Genomic DNA, 14,738 nt, shown 5'->3' with positions numbered 1-14,738 from the left:
TGATATATATAGTTTATTTCTTGAAAGTGGTTTTTCTTTAAAAGTATTTAAAAGACTTAAAGGATTACAATAATAGCAATAAAACTTTTTCTAGGTTGATCACACTGGATTATTGTTGCAGATCTAATATTATTTATGCTAATTTTTAAGTGTATTTATTTATTTTCCCTATAAATGAGACAGACAGAGAGACAGGCACCTTCAATAATGTCTTACATGCAACAATCCTTTTGTTTTAGTCTCTCAGCCAGCTAGGATCACGGGTATTTTGTCACGACTAGTGTGCTCAGGTCAGGAATTGACTCCAGGCCTTCTGTGTAGCTCCAGAATCATGGATCAGTGCCGTATAATCTGTGACACCACAGTCATGCCTATCAGTCCTTTCTTTCTTATTTATTTATTTATTTTTAATTTGCAAGAGGTATGCATTTGCCAGAGCAAGAAAGTGAGAAAACACCTCTAATGGGGAATGGTCAGACCATAATCTCTTCTCCTCCATTTTTCTTCTATTCAGGATTTTGAGCACACATGCACATGTGCTTAGTGTGTTTATCAAGCCACGCAACTAACTACCATGGGATCCATCTGCCTTTACTGCCACTCCACTGGCTGGCCCTCAGTAATTCCTTAATTTATTATTTCTTGTATGAGAAAGAGAGGGATGAAAATAGAGAGATAGGCATCCGACAGGGTCTTCACATCATGACCTGCACCTTTATCAGCTGGCCCAGATCACAGGTGTGTATGTGACAAGTGCACTCAGGGAGGCCCTAGACACAAACCCAGGATCTTTTCTACTAGAGTCCAATTATGTTATCATTGTGCCCCTAATTTCTTAAGGAAAGAAGGAAAGTGTTCTACTAAAGCACTCTACCAATGCCATTTCATATTTCTTCATTGTCTGAGAAGTACCAATATACTGGCATCAATTTTTTTTGTTTTCACTTTTTCTCTTGGGCACATGCACTCACTAGAGACAGAAAGAAAGAAAGTGACTTGAACTGTGCAGTTGGCCGTTGGAATATTGCTCTATAATCTCCATGACACCTGCTGACCTGGCATAATCTTTTAATACAGCTAAAAAGGATATACAAAGATATACTCAGACAATGTTAAATTTTGTAAATGGATTAGAAAGTGCAGAACATCACCACATAGTGCACATTTTCTGAAATACATAAAAGAGCTACAATTTATAAAGAAAATGATTTATAACAGACAAATTCACTTGACTCTTGATTCAAACTAACTGGAAATGATGTCATGGAGACAACTGAGGAAAATTAAACGTGAATTGAATATTCAATAATATTATAATACAAATATATGATGGAGTCTTCTAAAAGCTCAAAATGATTTAGTTTTCTCTACCCTTTATCCTGAACTCAACACTCTAACTCCAGTTATTTGCAGAACTCTGTTTCTCACCTCACAACGGGACATGCTTAAATAGCACCTCACTGTGCCATTGCCTCACATCAGAACCTAAAACGACTCCTCCAGTAATTATTTTATTTCATTTTACTTATTATTTTTTAATTTGACCAGAGAGAGAGAAAGCGAAAAAGCAATCCATCAGATCAGGCACTTGAACCACGATTAAACATGTGGGAATACGAGGTCGCAACCACCACACCGTCTGCAGGCCTTGAGTTATATCTTTATTAGCACTTAACATTACTGAAAAATTAATATATATATATATTTATTTGTTTGTTTTGTGTCTTCCTTTAAATATAAATTTGACAAAAGGACATTCTCCTATCCCCCAATACCTAAAATAGCACCCAAATCAGGATAAGTATGTTACATATATTTGTTTAATGAATGGGTGAATATAAAATTAATTACATATATTTATTCTGTGCACAATTCTTTCCTGGCTCCTGTAGCAGAAAACAATGTTCATGAAATAGTAACTATTTTAATTCTGATTAGCTCAACAATATTGCTTATTATTACAGAAACATACATCTTTTGAGAGAGAAGTTTTAAAGTGACTTATGTCTATATTATTCTCATCTTGATAACATGGCACTGGATATAACTGGTATGCAAAGATATTTGCTTAATGAGTGAATATAATTAAACTTTTAAGATTTCTTACGGAGTATATTTGATGTGTTGATTTTCATTTGCAAGTAATTTCATCTTGCTGCATTTGATTTTGAAATTCAGCATCTATATTCTAATGCACCTGACTAAAAATCCAGTAGACTAAACATTTGTTGGTTCTGTTTTAATGGCCTACTTTGATTTTATTTTAATTGATAAATGAAAATTGTCACTTATATAATTGTCATATTTACTTGAAATAATCATATCTTATAAAAATATCTCATATGTGTATGTGAATTCTCTTGTCTGTACTATAGTTTCTTATAGTCCTGGTACATTTGATTCTAGTCCCAGTTACAAGGAAGGTCATATTTATCATTTAATAAATATTATTATATTTACTTTGTGCTATTTATTGATCTAGAAGCTTGGGATATATTCAATAAAAAGAATGTCAAAAATTTTCTGCTTTCTTGGAACTTTTGAGCAAAAATTTAAGAGGAAGACTTCAGATAAAGGAAAACTCTAGTTTAAAAGGCCATAAGGGAGCCTGGTCAAGGTGGTAGGGTTCTACTTTGTGATGCTGGAGCCATATGGAGGTCCAGGTTTGGATCCTTGGTCAAGTTATGCATGCTGAGCAGTGCATACAACTACTCTCCTATCTGGCTGGGAAGGTGGGGCAGAAAGTTGTGTGATAAGACCCTTTCAAGAGTATTTATCTTTTTATCTCTGTCCCTGTCTTCTCTCCCTCTCTCTCATGAAAGAAAAAAGTAAAGACACATAAAATTTTTTAATAAAAAGATCATAAGGAAGAAATACAGTATTGAAAATAAATAAGTAAAACATAAAGAAGGTCTAATAACTGAAGGAAATAACAGACAAAGGGAGTAATAAATAGGACAGAAGTTGAACAGGGACCAGATCATTTATCCATGTGAATGTTTACCTTTGCAAACTTAATGAATCATGGTGACTTGAAAGGTGACTATTATTGTTGCTGCAATATGGTTACAGCGTGTGGAATGGAAGAATGGGATTATGCCCAGCCAAAAATATTTTACTTAATCAATATTTAATAATGATAATTTTTAATATTACCTTTTATGTGGAATGGTTGGGTGGCATGACAATGATCAGGGGGCTAGGGAAGGTGACTTTAAAAATATAGATTTTTTTATATGAAATATTACTAATGTTGCTGTAATTTTTTCTCCAGGATGTTTAGCATGTAAGAATTACATCAGAAAAAGATGATTAACTTTGTTTACACGGTCACCTTGAACAAATGGAGCAGTAGATATTCCCTAGGGTTCATGTCTCCAAGGTTCTAACTGTGGATATAAGAACATGTGTATTGTTCTGAACCAGGAGTTGTCCTGCCTTTGTCATCAGCAGGTTTGTTTTAACATTCTAAAGACAAATTAACCCTTATTTCAATCTAGGAAATAAGTTGGGAGGGAAAATTTGCCTTTTAGAAATAAATAGTTCCTAAGAAATATATGTACAAAGAGCAGGAAGCCTGCTCTTTCTGAAAAATCTTTGTTATTAGAGACTCCGGATGACAGTCCTAAAAAAATAAAATAAAACAAAACAACAGGTATCATGTTTGGGGGATAGAATAACTCTGGGAATTTGGGGAATGTGTATTGTCTTGCTTATGTATAGTTTTGGGGGGCATAGTCAAGGTAGAATAGACAACTGTGTAAGTCAAACAAAATCAGTAGAACAAACTCTTAGTGAAAAAATAAATCCAAGGTGCCAGTTTTATTTTTGTTTAGTTATATTTATTTTCCTGCTGTAGGTCATATGTGCTGACCAGAGAGAGACAGACAGAGAGAAAGAAGAATCATCCCCTAGGACAGATGGTCATGCATCATCCCTTCTTTATTTCTCTTCTCGGGATTTTGAGCATTCACACACACGTGCTCAGACTGTTTCCTCAAGCCAGCAGGATGTTACTTGAACCACTCAGTCGACTGTGTGAGATTCAGCCATCTTCACTGTTATACTACCTGGCTGATCTGGGACCAGCTTTAATTAAAATTATAAGACAGGAAAAACATGTGATTCTTGAGAGCAAAAATAGCAACTCAACTGAAAATAAAGGGAAACACACACACACACACACACACACACACACAGGAAATAAGAAACAAGATTTCAGAAGTTAACGTATTCCCTGGACTTGAAAACACAGAAAGTTTTATCGACAATTTAATAATAGCATTTGGGACATAGGAGCCACTACATTAAATGTGTCATTAGTTTAAAATTAATTTTAAATTATTAGATAAATAAAACATGACATTAAGAAACAAATGTAATGATTTGACAACCTGTCTTTGTGATGAATTGTCTTTTGAGGTTGTCATTAATACTCAAATTCATGAGTGTAGGAATAGACAGAACCACTGAGTGTCTAGGTCTTGCAAATGATGTGACATATTTATTGATGGGCCATCTGTAAACTATTTCTGGAATTGTGTTGACCAGAGATAATATTAGCAGAAATGATAGAGTAAGGGATTCCTGCTATAGTAAGATCTGAAAGAGTTAGACAACATTTAGAGGAACATTATTCTTTTGTATCATTGCTTTCTCCACAAAATGTCTTTATAGTACAGTGCAATCCAAGTTTTTAATGCTTGTCCTTCACAGGGACAGAATGAATAACTTACATTTCTTGAAGGGAGAGAAGTATAGATAGATAGATAGGGATAGATAATAGAGACCTCTAGGAAAGAGAAATTTCTAAGTTTGTTTTACTGTATTAATAGTTACTCTCAGGCAAGGAAACTTTTCCTAAATCCTTTTTTGGAGAGATTTTTGCTATAGGGTGCATGCACTCGCCAGACACAGAGAGAGAGACATAGAGACAGAAAGCGAGAAATCACCCCCCAGGGGAGATGGTCATGCCGCAATCCCTTCTCCTCCATTCTCCTCTCGAGATCTTGGGCACGCACACACACGCGCCCAGCGTTGAGTTTTAAGCCACCGGGTCCGGGATGCGAACTGCGGTCGACTACATGGGAGTCCAGCGACATAGCCATTATGCTAACTGCTGGTTCCCCCTAAATCCTTTTTTGAAGTGTTTTTTATCCTGAAGGTGGTTTCTGGTATAATCCTGTGACATATACACGTTGTTCGACTACTTTTTGTAAGTTTACCACCCCTCCTCTTTTCATCAGTAGAAAGTGGATTGTTAATAAATAAAATACATTAGTTTCTAGATCTAGAATATGGGTCAGGGTTTAGTGTAGTGCAATGGACACATGACTAGGAGTCTGAGCATCAGGACTCTAGTCATAGATGTATAGATTGTTTTTTTTCTGCACATCTCTGAGAATATGAAGGTTTCTCAAACTTCTATTTCTTCATTTCTAGAGTAAAGTAATAAAGTAGAATACCTTTATAATTGTTACAACTTTATTAGTTCTTACACAATAAAAAATTGTTAATTAGAACTACATGAATTAAAGAGTATAACTTTGGAAAAAAATTAATATGTATTTTGATAACAGATTTACTATGTTAGACAGAGATTATGTCATATATGGAATTAACAATAAAGTTACAGCTATTAAGTGTTATGGCTGTTAATATTTTATGCCACTGCATAGACACACAATGTAAAAAATAATTAATTGGTTTAGAAATTTCTGATTTTCAGTATTGATTGTATAGTTGACATAATCAGTCATAAGATTATATTAGCTTTATTGTTTATGAACCTATAAAGCTCAGGAAAGCTAAAAAGCATTATTTGAGTAGTCGATAGAAAATAAGAATTAATCTCATTTTCCTATATTTGTAAATATTAAAAAATACAGTTGATAAATTAAAATTTAATTATGTACTTATATGTTTTTCTTGAGAAAATTTAAAAACTATTTATAATATTTAAAAAATTTGGGACCAGCAGTTAGCAAACTAGCTGTCACTGGACTCCCATGTAGTCAACTGTGGTTCAAGTCCCGGACCCAGTGGCTTAAACTCACGCCGGGCGTGTGTGCATGCATGGCCAAGGTCCCAAGAGAATGGAGGAGAAGGGATTGTAGCATGGCCATCACCCCTGGGGAGTGATTTCTCACTTTCTGTCTCTGTCTCTCTCTGTCTTTCTGGTGAGTGCACATACCCTATAGCAAAATAAATAAATAAATAAATAAATAAATAAATAAATAAATAAATAAAAATTTTAGATATTTAACATATATTTGATAATAAACTTATTCTGAAAGAAAGATTTTACTATATCCTCTAGACTTGGTAAGTAGTCAGTCGAGTTTCTGTTTACTCACTCTTCTTAATGTTTCTGTTTTCAGGACTAACTTTCAGATTCTGACAAGAGAAACCATGTTATTATCAGATAGAAATAAGAGTGGGGCCACATTTACCCTCCTGGGTTTCTCAGACTACCCAGAACTACAAGTTCCACTCTTCTTGATTTTTCTGGCCATTTACAGTATCACTGTGGTAGGGAACATTGGGATGATTGTAATCATCAAAATCAACCCCAAACTGCACACTCCCATGTACTTTTTTCTCAGCCACCTCTCCTTTGTGGATTTCTGCTATTCTTCCATCATTGCTCCCAAGACACTGGTGAACCTTGTTGTTGAAGACAGAACTATTTCATTTTTAGGATGTGTGATCCAGTTCTTTTTCTTTTGTACCTTTGTGGTGACTGAATCCTTTTTATTGGCAGTGATGGCCTATGACCGCTTTGTGGCCATTTGCAACCCTCTGCTCTACACAGTTGCCATGTCCCAGAAACTGTGTGCCATGTTGGTGGCTGGATCGTATGCATGGGGAGTAGCATGTTCCTTGATTCTGACATGTTCTGCTTTAAAGTTATCTTTTCATGGATTCAACATAATCAATCACTTTTTCTGTGAGTTCTCCTCCCTGCTCTCCCTCTCTTATTCTGATACTTTCCTCAACCAGTTGCTGCTTTTCATTTTTGCCACCTTTAATGAAGTCAGCACACTGCTCATCATTCTGATGTCATATGTGTTCATTGTTGTTACCATCCTCAAGATACATTCAGCCAGTGGACGCCGCAAAGCCTTCTCCACCTGTGCCTCCCACCTGACTGCAATCACCATCTTCCATGGCACCATCCTCTTCCTCTACTGTGTCCCCAACTCTAAAAACTCCAGACACACTGTCAAAGTGGCCTCAGTGTTTTATACAGTGGTAATCCCCATGTTGAATCCCCTGATCTACAGTCTGAGAAATAAAGATGTCAAGGAAGCAGTCAGCAAGATAATGGACACTAAAGTCTTTTCTAATTGAGTGGGTTGTAATAGTGGACTCTATCCCTGATGTAGAAGTAAAGTATGTTTGCAAAGATTGAGTTAACATATCTTTTAAATTAATACTGTTCACTGGAACAGAAATGAATTTAATTTCAAGATACTAAACTTAACTCTGTCTCCACTTCCTAAAAAAATGAGCAATATCTCTCATCTTTAATGTTTCATCTATAAAACTAGGATAATGTGAATTAATGCACAGTCTGATTGTGAAGATTAAAAGATGACATACTTAGCATGTAGGATTCCTTGTGTAACTCAATTAACATGAATTTTATCCCCTTTTCTAATAAGATTTCCGAAATGGACTGAGATCTCAGTAAGGATATAAATTCTCTTATAAATTACAACTGGCAAAGATAAGATAGAGTCTGCTGGGCCTGTACCACAGTGGTTAAATATTGTGCTAAGCACTGTGCATTGAAAGCTGGATCTCTATGGCTGCTTGTGGATTGAATACCAGTCTGATAACTTGAAAATCACATCAGGTACAGTGTATTCAGGCCCCAAATCAAGACAGGATTGAGAAGTGGAGGAAAAAGGGGTGCAGTATGACCATACCCTACTGGATTGCTCTCTCTCTCTCTGGCATAACTGTTGTTAACGGATGGAAAAGTGTTGAGCTGCGTTGTGAAATCCTTGGTTCTTTGGGTCCAGATCACTAAATTAGAGATCTGTCCCTAGGCACAGAATGAAACCGCAACCACGAATGAAGTAGATAGAACAGAAGGTTTAATAGAAAAGAAAGGAAAGGAAAGGAAGTACACCCAAAAGGCTTTTGGGCGGGCAGATTCCCAGGTGGCAACTACACTTGATACTGGTTAATTGTTACTTTTATTACTAGATGTGATGAATATTCATTAGTGGGCGGCCCCCTTACGCTACCTATGTTCTTCCTTTAAATTTGAATCCACACGTTCTCTCCTATACCTGCGCACCTTCCTCACAGGTAAAGTGAGGAATTTGATCCCTAATTGCATAGGCCCAGTGCAAGTCAGGTTACACCAATTAGATTGCACAATTAGTCTATCGCCTTAATGACCAACCTATCGCCTTAATGACCAAAATGCTTGCTTAGGTCCTTTTGATAAGAGAAAAATCCACAAACTATCCCTGTATGCTTCCCTCAAGTCTTAAGGAAAGAATATGGAAAATTACCTCACCCTCCTGGCATCCGGGGCTAGGTGAGCCTTTCGCTTTTCTCTTAGGGCTGCCTGCTCACGGCTAACTAACTGCCTACCACAATGTGTCTTCTGCCTATTAAAAAAAATAAAAAAGAAAAGATAGCATATAGTCTTTGCCAGCAAAATCCAGTATTAAGATAGGGCAATGCAATAAGTAAGCATTGCTTAAGTCAGAAAATATTAAGTACTGTGAGACTTGAGAGACAAGAAATTCTAAATCCATTCAGGAACTTGACATGATGTTTTTAGAAAACAAATATTGTTGGAATATCACCTTGCAAAGGAAAGTGAGCAGTGTTGGGGGATATATATTGTAGTGAGAAAAAAGCTTTATTCAGGAAAAGTAAATAAATAAAATTGAGAAAATGAGAAATGTTATACTTAGTCACAGACCCCACACTTACATTATTGAGCTAATGAAATATAACATGTCCAGGCATGTGTGTGTGTGTTGTATCTTGCATACAGATTACTTGACACAAATAGAAATTTGAATAACATGGGTTTTATATTCTGTATGTGTTTTTAAAGGAGATTCAATAAGATTGTAGGATAATCTATGATAGACTCACTCAGAGGTGTAGAAGTGATAGATCTAACTTTAGAAAATCTTGTATAGAAAGCAGGGGGAACCAGCAGTTAGAGTAATGGCTATGTCACTGGACTCCCATGTAGTCGACCACGGTTCGCGTCCCAGACCTGGTGGCTTAAAACTCACGCCGGGCGTGTGTGTGTGCATACCCAAGATCCCGAGAGGAGAATGGAGGAGAAGGGATTGCGGCATGACCATCCCCCCTGGGGGGTGATTTCTTGCTTTCTGTCTCTATGTCTCTCTCTGTCTGTTTAGTGAGCACACAGACCCTATAGCGAAAAAAAAAAAAAAAAAAAAAACTCTCCAAAGAAAGTAGGGATAATGAATGCCTGCCCAACCTGTATTTCATGCTGTTTTTCTTCACAAGAAAACGTCACAAATATTATCAATACATTATGAACTATTTTTTAATTTTTTTCCTTTATTTATCTTGAGCATAAGTATAATCTGGTATTTCTCAACAGAATTCTCATCCACTTTAAAAGGAAAAAGTGTGTGATGTGAAGTGTTGGAAGCTAATTGCCTACATAGACTTATACAAAATAGAATAAAACTAGACATCAAGACCTGTTTAACATAGCACATTAAAATTGCCAGATCTCTCTTATTAACCTATTTTTCCAGGCAATATAGTAGAAAATAAATTTCATGTATTTGGCAAAGGGAAAAAAAAATAAACAACCTGGGGAACACTTTAAATTAGATCAGTAAAGTTTATTATTTTGAACATATAATAATTATTTAGTGGTTTAGGCACTGGACTCTCACATTGTCAACTGTGGCTCAAGTCCTGTATCCAGCAGTTTGAAACTGACTATGTGTGTGCATGCCCAAAATTTTGAGAAGAAAATGGAGAAGAAATTGTGGTGTTGCTATCCCCCCCAGGGGTGATTTCTCACTTTCTCTCTCTCTGTTTCTCTCTGTCTCTCCTGTGAACACATGAGTCCTATGGCAAAAAATTCTTAAAAAAATTAAAATGCTTATTTTATTTAGGTTGTTATTTAAAAAGAAATTAAATAATTATTGTATATAAAAAAGATTAAATATATAAAAATCACAATTTAGATATTTTATTTTTAACGAGGGAGTGTTTTTCCTATTGTAAAATATTTATTTCTGATTTCCTATGTATTTACAAGTTTCTTTCACAACACAGCAGGAACTTATACTAACTTTCTTAAAATTGGAAAAGAACTTATACTAATTTAAAAAAAAATCAGTGGTAGATAATCTTTATGCAGAGTTTTATTTTACTTCTGTCCTGCTTGAACAAAGGATAATCATTTCTGTGATGATACTTTTGGGCTGGTCCTTGGTATAGCAGTTAAGTCCTATGAATAGCAGGCTAGATCCCACATGGCTGACATCAGTTTGAATCCCAGTCTTGGCAGCTTGGAAAACATGCTGGGTGTGTGTGCATTAGTACATATCCCAAATCCTGACAGGATGAAGAAATGGAGGAAAAACAATTAGGGTGTGAGCATATCCCATTGAGGAGTGCTTTTTCTCTCTCTTTGGAAGCAATGGTTCAGATTGTGACCATGCTAGACAGGAAAGGGGATTTAAAAAGACTCCAAAAATTCAGAGATTTTTGAGACAGACTTTTTTCTTTTCTTTTAATTTTTAATTACATTTCATCACATGCATCTTTACAGTGTATAACATTTCTTTTTCCAGCCTACTACCATGCATATCAGTTAAGATAAAGACATTATATCCATATTATCATCAAATACCTTTTCATTTTTTTTCAGATTATTATTATTCTCATTTTTTAAAAATATTTGATAGCAATACATCGTTTAGCTTGTAAAGAAAATTTACCTAACGTGAAATACTTCTCAAAACAGTCTGGTAGTGAATATTATACATGTTATCATCAACAGGTAATAAACCATTTCTGTGTCCCACAAATGTCATGCCTCTATTTGTTCTCATGCTATCCTTCTCTATACTTTTCTCTTCCCATTCCACACTGTTTTCAGTGTCCATAACCATTTTTGTTGCTTTTATGCCTGCCAATATTTCAATCTCTACCATAGAGAGTGGATAATTGATATGTATTAAGCAGATACATACAATATCTTTCATTTATAGCCTGACTTGCTTCATTCAGCAATAAATCTTCCATAAGAGACTGCTTTCTATCAAACACCAGGGTCTTATTTTTTTATGGCTGAAAAGTATTCCATAAAGTATATGTGCCACACTTTTTCAATCCATTCTTCTGTTCATGAACATTTGGGTTGGTTCAATAACAGCAATCGTGAATAATATTGCAGTAAACATTGTTGTTCAAGCACTTTTCTGACTGAGTGTTCTCTTGTCCTTTGGGTAATCCCACTCAGAAGTGGGATTACAAAATCAAATGGTAGTTCTATTTGCAGATCTTTGAGGGATCTCCATATTGTTTTCCATAGTGGATAAACCAGTTTACATTCCCACCAATAGTGTAGGAGAGCTCCCTTTTCACCACATCCCACCAACACATCACTTTTTTGTATTTTTAATCTTCGCCATTCTGACAGGGGTTAGGTGGTATCTCATACTGGTTTTAATCTGCTTCTACTTTATGATGAGGGATATTGAACATTTCCTCGTAATCTTTTTGGCTATTTATATGTCTTCCTTAGAGAGATTTTTGTTCAGCTCATTTTCCCATCTTCTAACACATCTTTTAATTGTATTTTTATTTTTTATTTTATTATTTTTTTTTAGATAAATCATTTGAGTTCCCTGTGTATTCTGTTTATCAATCCCTTATCTGAGGCATATTTTGTAGAAATATTCTTCTATTCTGAGGGTTGTCAATTCACACTAATTACTGTGTCCTTTGCCCGTGCAAAAACTTCTTAATCTGATATAGTCTCACTTATCTATGTTAGGGATTATTGCATGTGCTTTGTGAATCTTATTTAAGAAGTCTTTGCCTACCAAAATGTTTCTCAGTGTTTACCCAGTGTTTTTCATCAGCAGTTTTATAGTTTAAAGTCTTAGGTTCAGATCTTTGATCTATTTTCAGTTGATTTTTGTTAATGGTGGACAATGAGGATTCAGTTTCATCTTCTGCAGGTGGATACCCAATTTTTCCAGCATCATATGCTAAAGAGCTTTTACTTTTTCCAGTGGATTGAGTGGTATTCTTTGTAAAATACCAGTTGGCTATATGTTTTGGGGTTTATTTCTGGGGTCTCTTTTCTATTCCATTGTTCTACCTGTCTGTGTTCGTGCAGTTTTGATTATCAAAGCTTTATATTAAATTTTTGGGTCAGGGAATGATATGCCACCCACTACACTCTTTTTGCAGGATTGCTTTGGAAATACGAGGTCTTTTATGATTTCAGACAAATTCTATGATTGTTATTTCTAGATCTGTGAAGAATGTCTCTGGTAATTTGATTGAAATTGCATTAAGTATGTAGATTAATTTGGATAGAATTGCCATTTTGGTTATGTAAATTCTTCCAATCCAGGAACATGGGATGTCCTTCCACTTTTTTGTGTCCTTTTCAATATCTTTTTTGAAATTTCATAGTTTTCTTTGTAAAGGTCTTTGACTTCCTTAGTTTTATCCCTAAGTATCTTACATATTTTGTGGTTATGGTAAAAGGGACTCCTTTCTTCAGATCCACTTTGTTCGCCTTGTTGTTCATATATTGTAATGCTATAGATTTTTGTATGTTGATTTTGCATCCTGCCACTTTACTGTATTTATTTATTACTTCAAGAAGTTTTTTTCATGGAAACCTTTGGGTTTTGTAAGTATACCATCACGTCATCAGCAAATAAAGATATTTTTAACACTTTCGCCTATTTGAATGCCTTTTATATTATTCTCTTTTCTGATTGCATTGGCTAAGATGTCTATCACTATATTAAAAAGCAGTGGAGAAAGTGGGCAGTCTTGCCTAGTACCAGTTTTAGTGGAAAAGCTAAAAGCTTTTCCCCATTCAGTATAATGTTAGCTATATGTTAGTATATATTCAGTATAATGTTAGGTTTTTCAGTTTTTTTTTTTTTTGAGAGGTTTTTACTATAGGGTGCGTGCACTCGCCAGAAAGACAGAGACAGAGAGACAGAAAGTGAGAAATCACCCCCCCCCAGGGGGGATGGCCACACCGCAGTCCCTTCTCCTCCATTCTCCTCTTGGGATTTTGGGCACGCATGCACACGTGCCCGGCATGAGTTTTAAGCCACCAGTCGGGGACTTGAACCCTGGTCAACTACATGGGAGTCCAGCAACATAGCCATTACACTAACTGCTGGTCCCAACTTTCTTTTTCTCTATCAGTCTAGGTAATGGTCTGTCCATCTCGTTAATCTTTTCAAACAACCAGCTTTTGCATTCATTTATTGTCTGTATAGTTTGTTTATTTTCTACTGCACTTATTTCTGTTTGAATCTTTATTATTTCTTTTCATCTGGCATTTTTCTTTGTTGTTTTTTTCAATTCCTTAAGGCATGATGTTAGGTTTTCTATTTGTCACCTTTTTCTTATGATCACTAATTGCTATAAATTTCCTTCTTTTCTTTGGAGAGATTTTCACTATCGGGCGCGTGCACTCGCCAGACAGACAGAGAGAGACATAGAGACAGAAAGCGAGAAATCACCCCCCAGGGGGGATGGTCACGCCGCAATCCGTTTTCCTCCATTCTCCTCTCGGGATCTTGGGCACGCATGCACACGCGCCCGGCGTGAGTTTTAAGCCACCGTGTCCGGGATGCGAACCGCGGTTGACTACGTGGGAGTCCAGCGGCATAGCCATTGCTAACTGCTGGTTCCCCCAGTTTCTTTTTGACATAGATTAATTAGGTAACAATAATGAAGTACTAAAGTTCAATCACTGATAAATATGTGGATATATTCACAGGGGGAAATACAGATCCAGGTATATAATTGATCATGTTTATACAGCAATCAAGGCAGAGTGCAGAAGCTTCAGAGACTTAAGTCCCAAGGGATATCTGGTAAAATAAAATGCTATATTCCTTGTGTTCACCTACCACAATACCTGGTTATCTCAGGTAGGTTTCAGACTCTTTAAATTTAAATAGTATAAGAGGCACAATCTTATCTTCAGGGGAAAAATTTAAATTTGTATAAATTATATTATACTTTCATACTCAATTTTAAATTATAACATAAAGGTGAAAACCTTCCCCCTTTTGCCCCCCAGAACTGTAAGAATATGGCTGAACTTCTTAGTATCCACAAAATAATATTTTTAAAATTATTTTATTTTAACATACCTACAAGAGAGTATTTATTCCTTTCTGCAATTAGATACATGAATTTAAATATTTTTGTTAGTTTTATTTGAAAAATAATTGAGCAAATAATATGTGCAAATTAAACTTCATGTGAACTTCATAAATGCCATTATTTATTTACGCCTAAAAACATGAACATCCTTCACCCACAGTCCAATTTTTGATTTTCAACAGAGAGACATATGCACCCTCAAATTTATGACACATACACATAAACACACACCTACAGAAGGAAGGGAAACCGCAAAAGTTTTTTGTCTCAAGTCTCATTTTCTAGTATAGATGTTCATTTAAAATGTAAAGAGAGGCAAATATATA

General features: G+C 35.5%; 1 protein-coding gene and 1 pseudogene across 1 annotated transcript; one reads left to right on the top strand and one right to left on the bottom strand.

Annotated features, from left to right (window-relative positions):
• LOC102501663 (V-type proton ATPase subunit E 1-like) overlaps positions 1-5,108 on the bottom strand; it is a 9,721-nt pseudogene extending 4,613 nt beyond the window's left edge.
• A 1,303-nt stretch (positions 5,109-6,411) lies between these two features.
• LOC102501246 (olfactory receptor 5D18) lies at positions 6,412-7,353 on the top strand. Its single transcript, XM_006165751.1, has one exon. The coding sequence runs from the start codon at positions 6,412-6,414 to the stop codon at positions 7,351-7,353; it is 942 nt and encodes a 313-aa protein (XP_006165813.1).
• Positions 7,354-14,738: the final 7,385 nt, after the last annotated feature.

The sequence above is a fragment of the Tupaia chinensis genome, unplaced genomic scaffold (genome assembly GCF_000334495.1).
Source record: "Tupaia chinensis unplaced genomic scaffold, TupChi_1.0 Scaffold144018_1, whole genome shotgun sequence".
NCBI classification, from domain to species: Eukaryota; Metazoa; Chordata; class Mammalia; order Scandentia; family Tupaiidae; genus Tupaia; species Tupaia belangeri.
The sequence above is the reverse complement of the archived record's forward strand: the minus strand, read 5'-3'. Positions and strand labels throughout refer to the sequence as shown.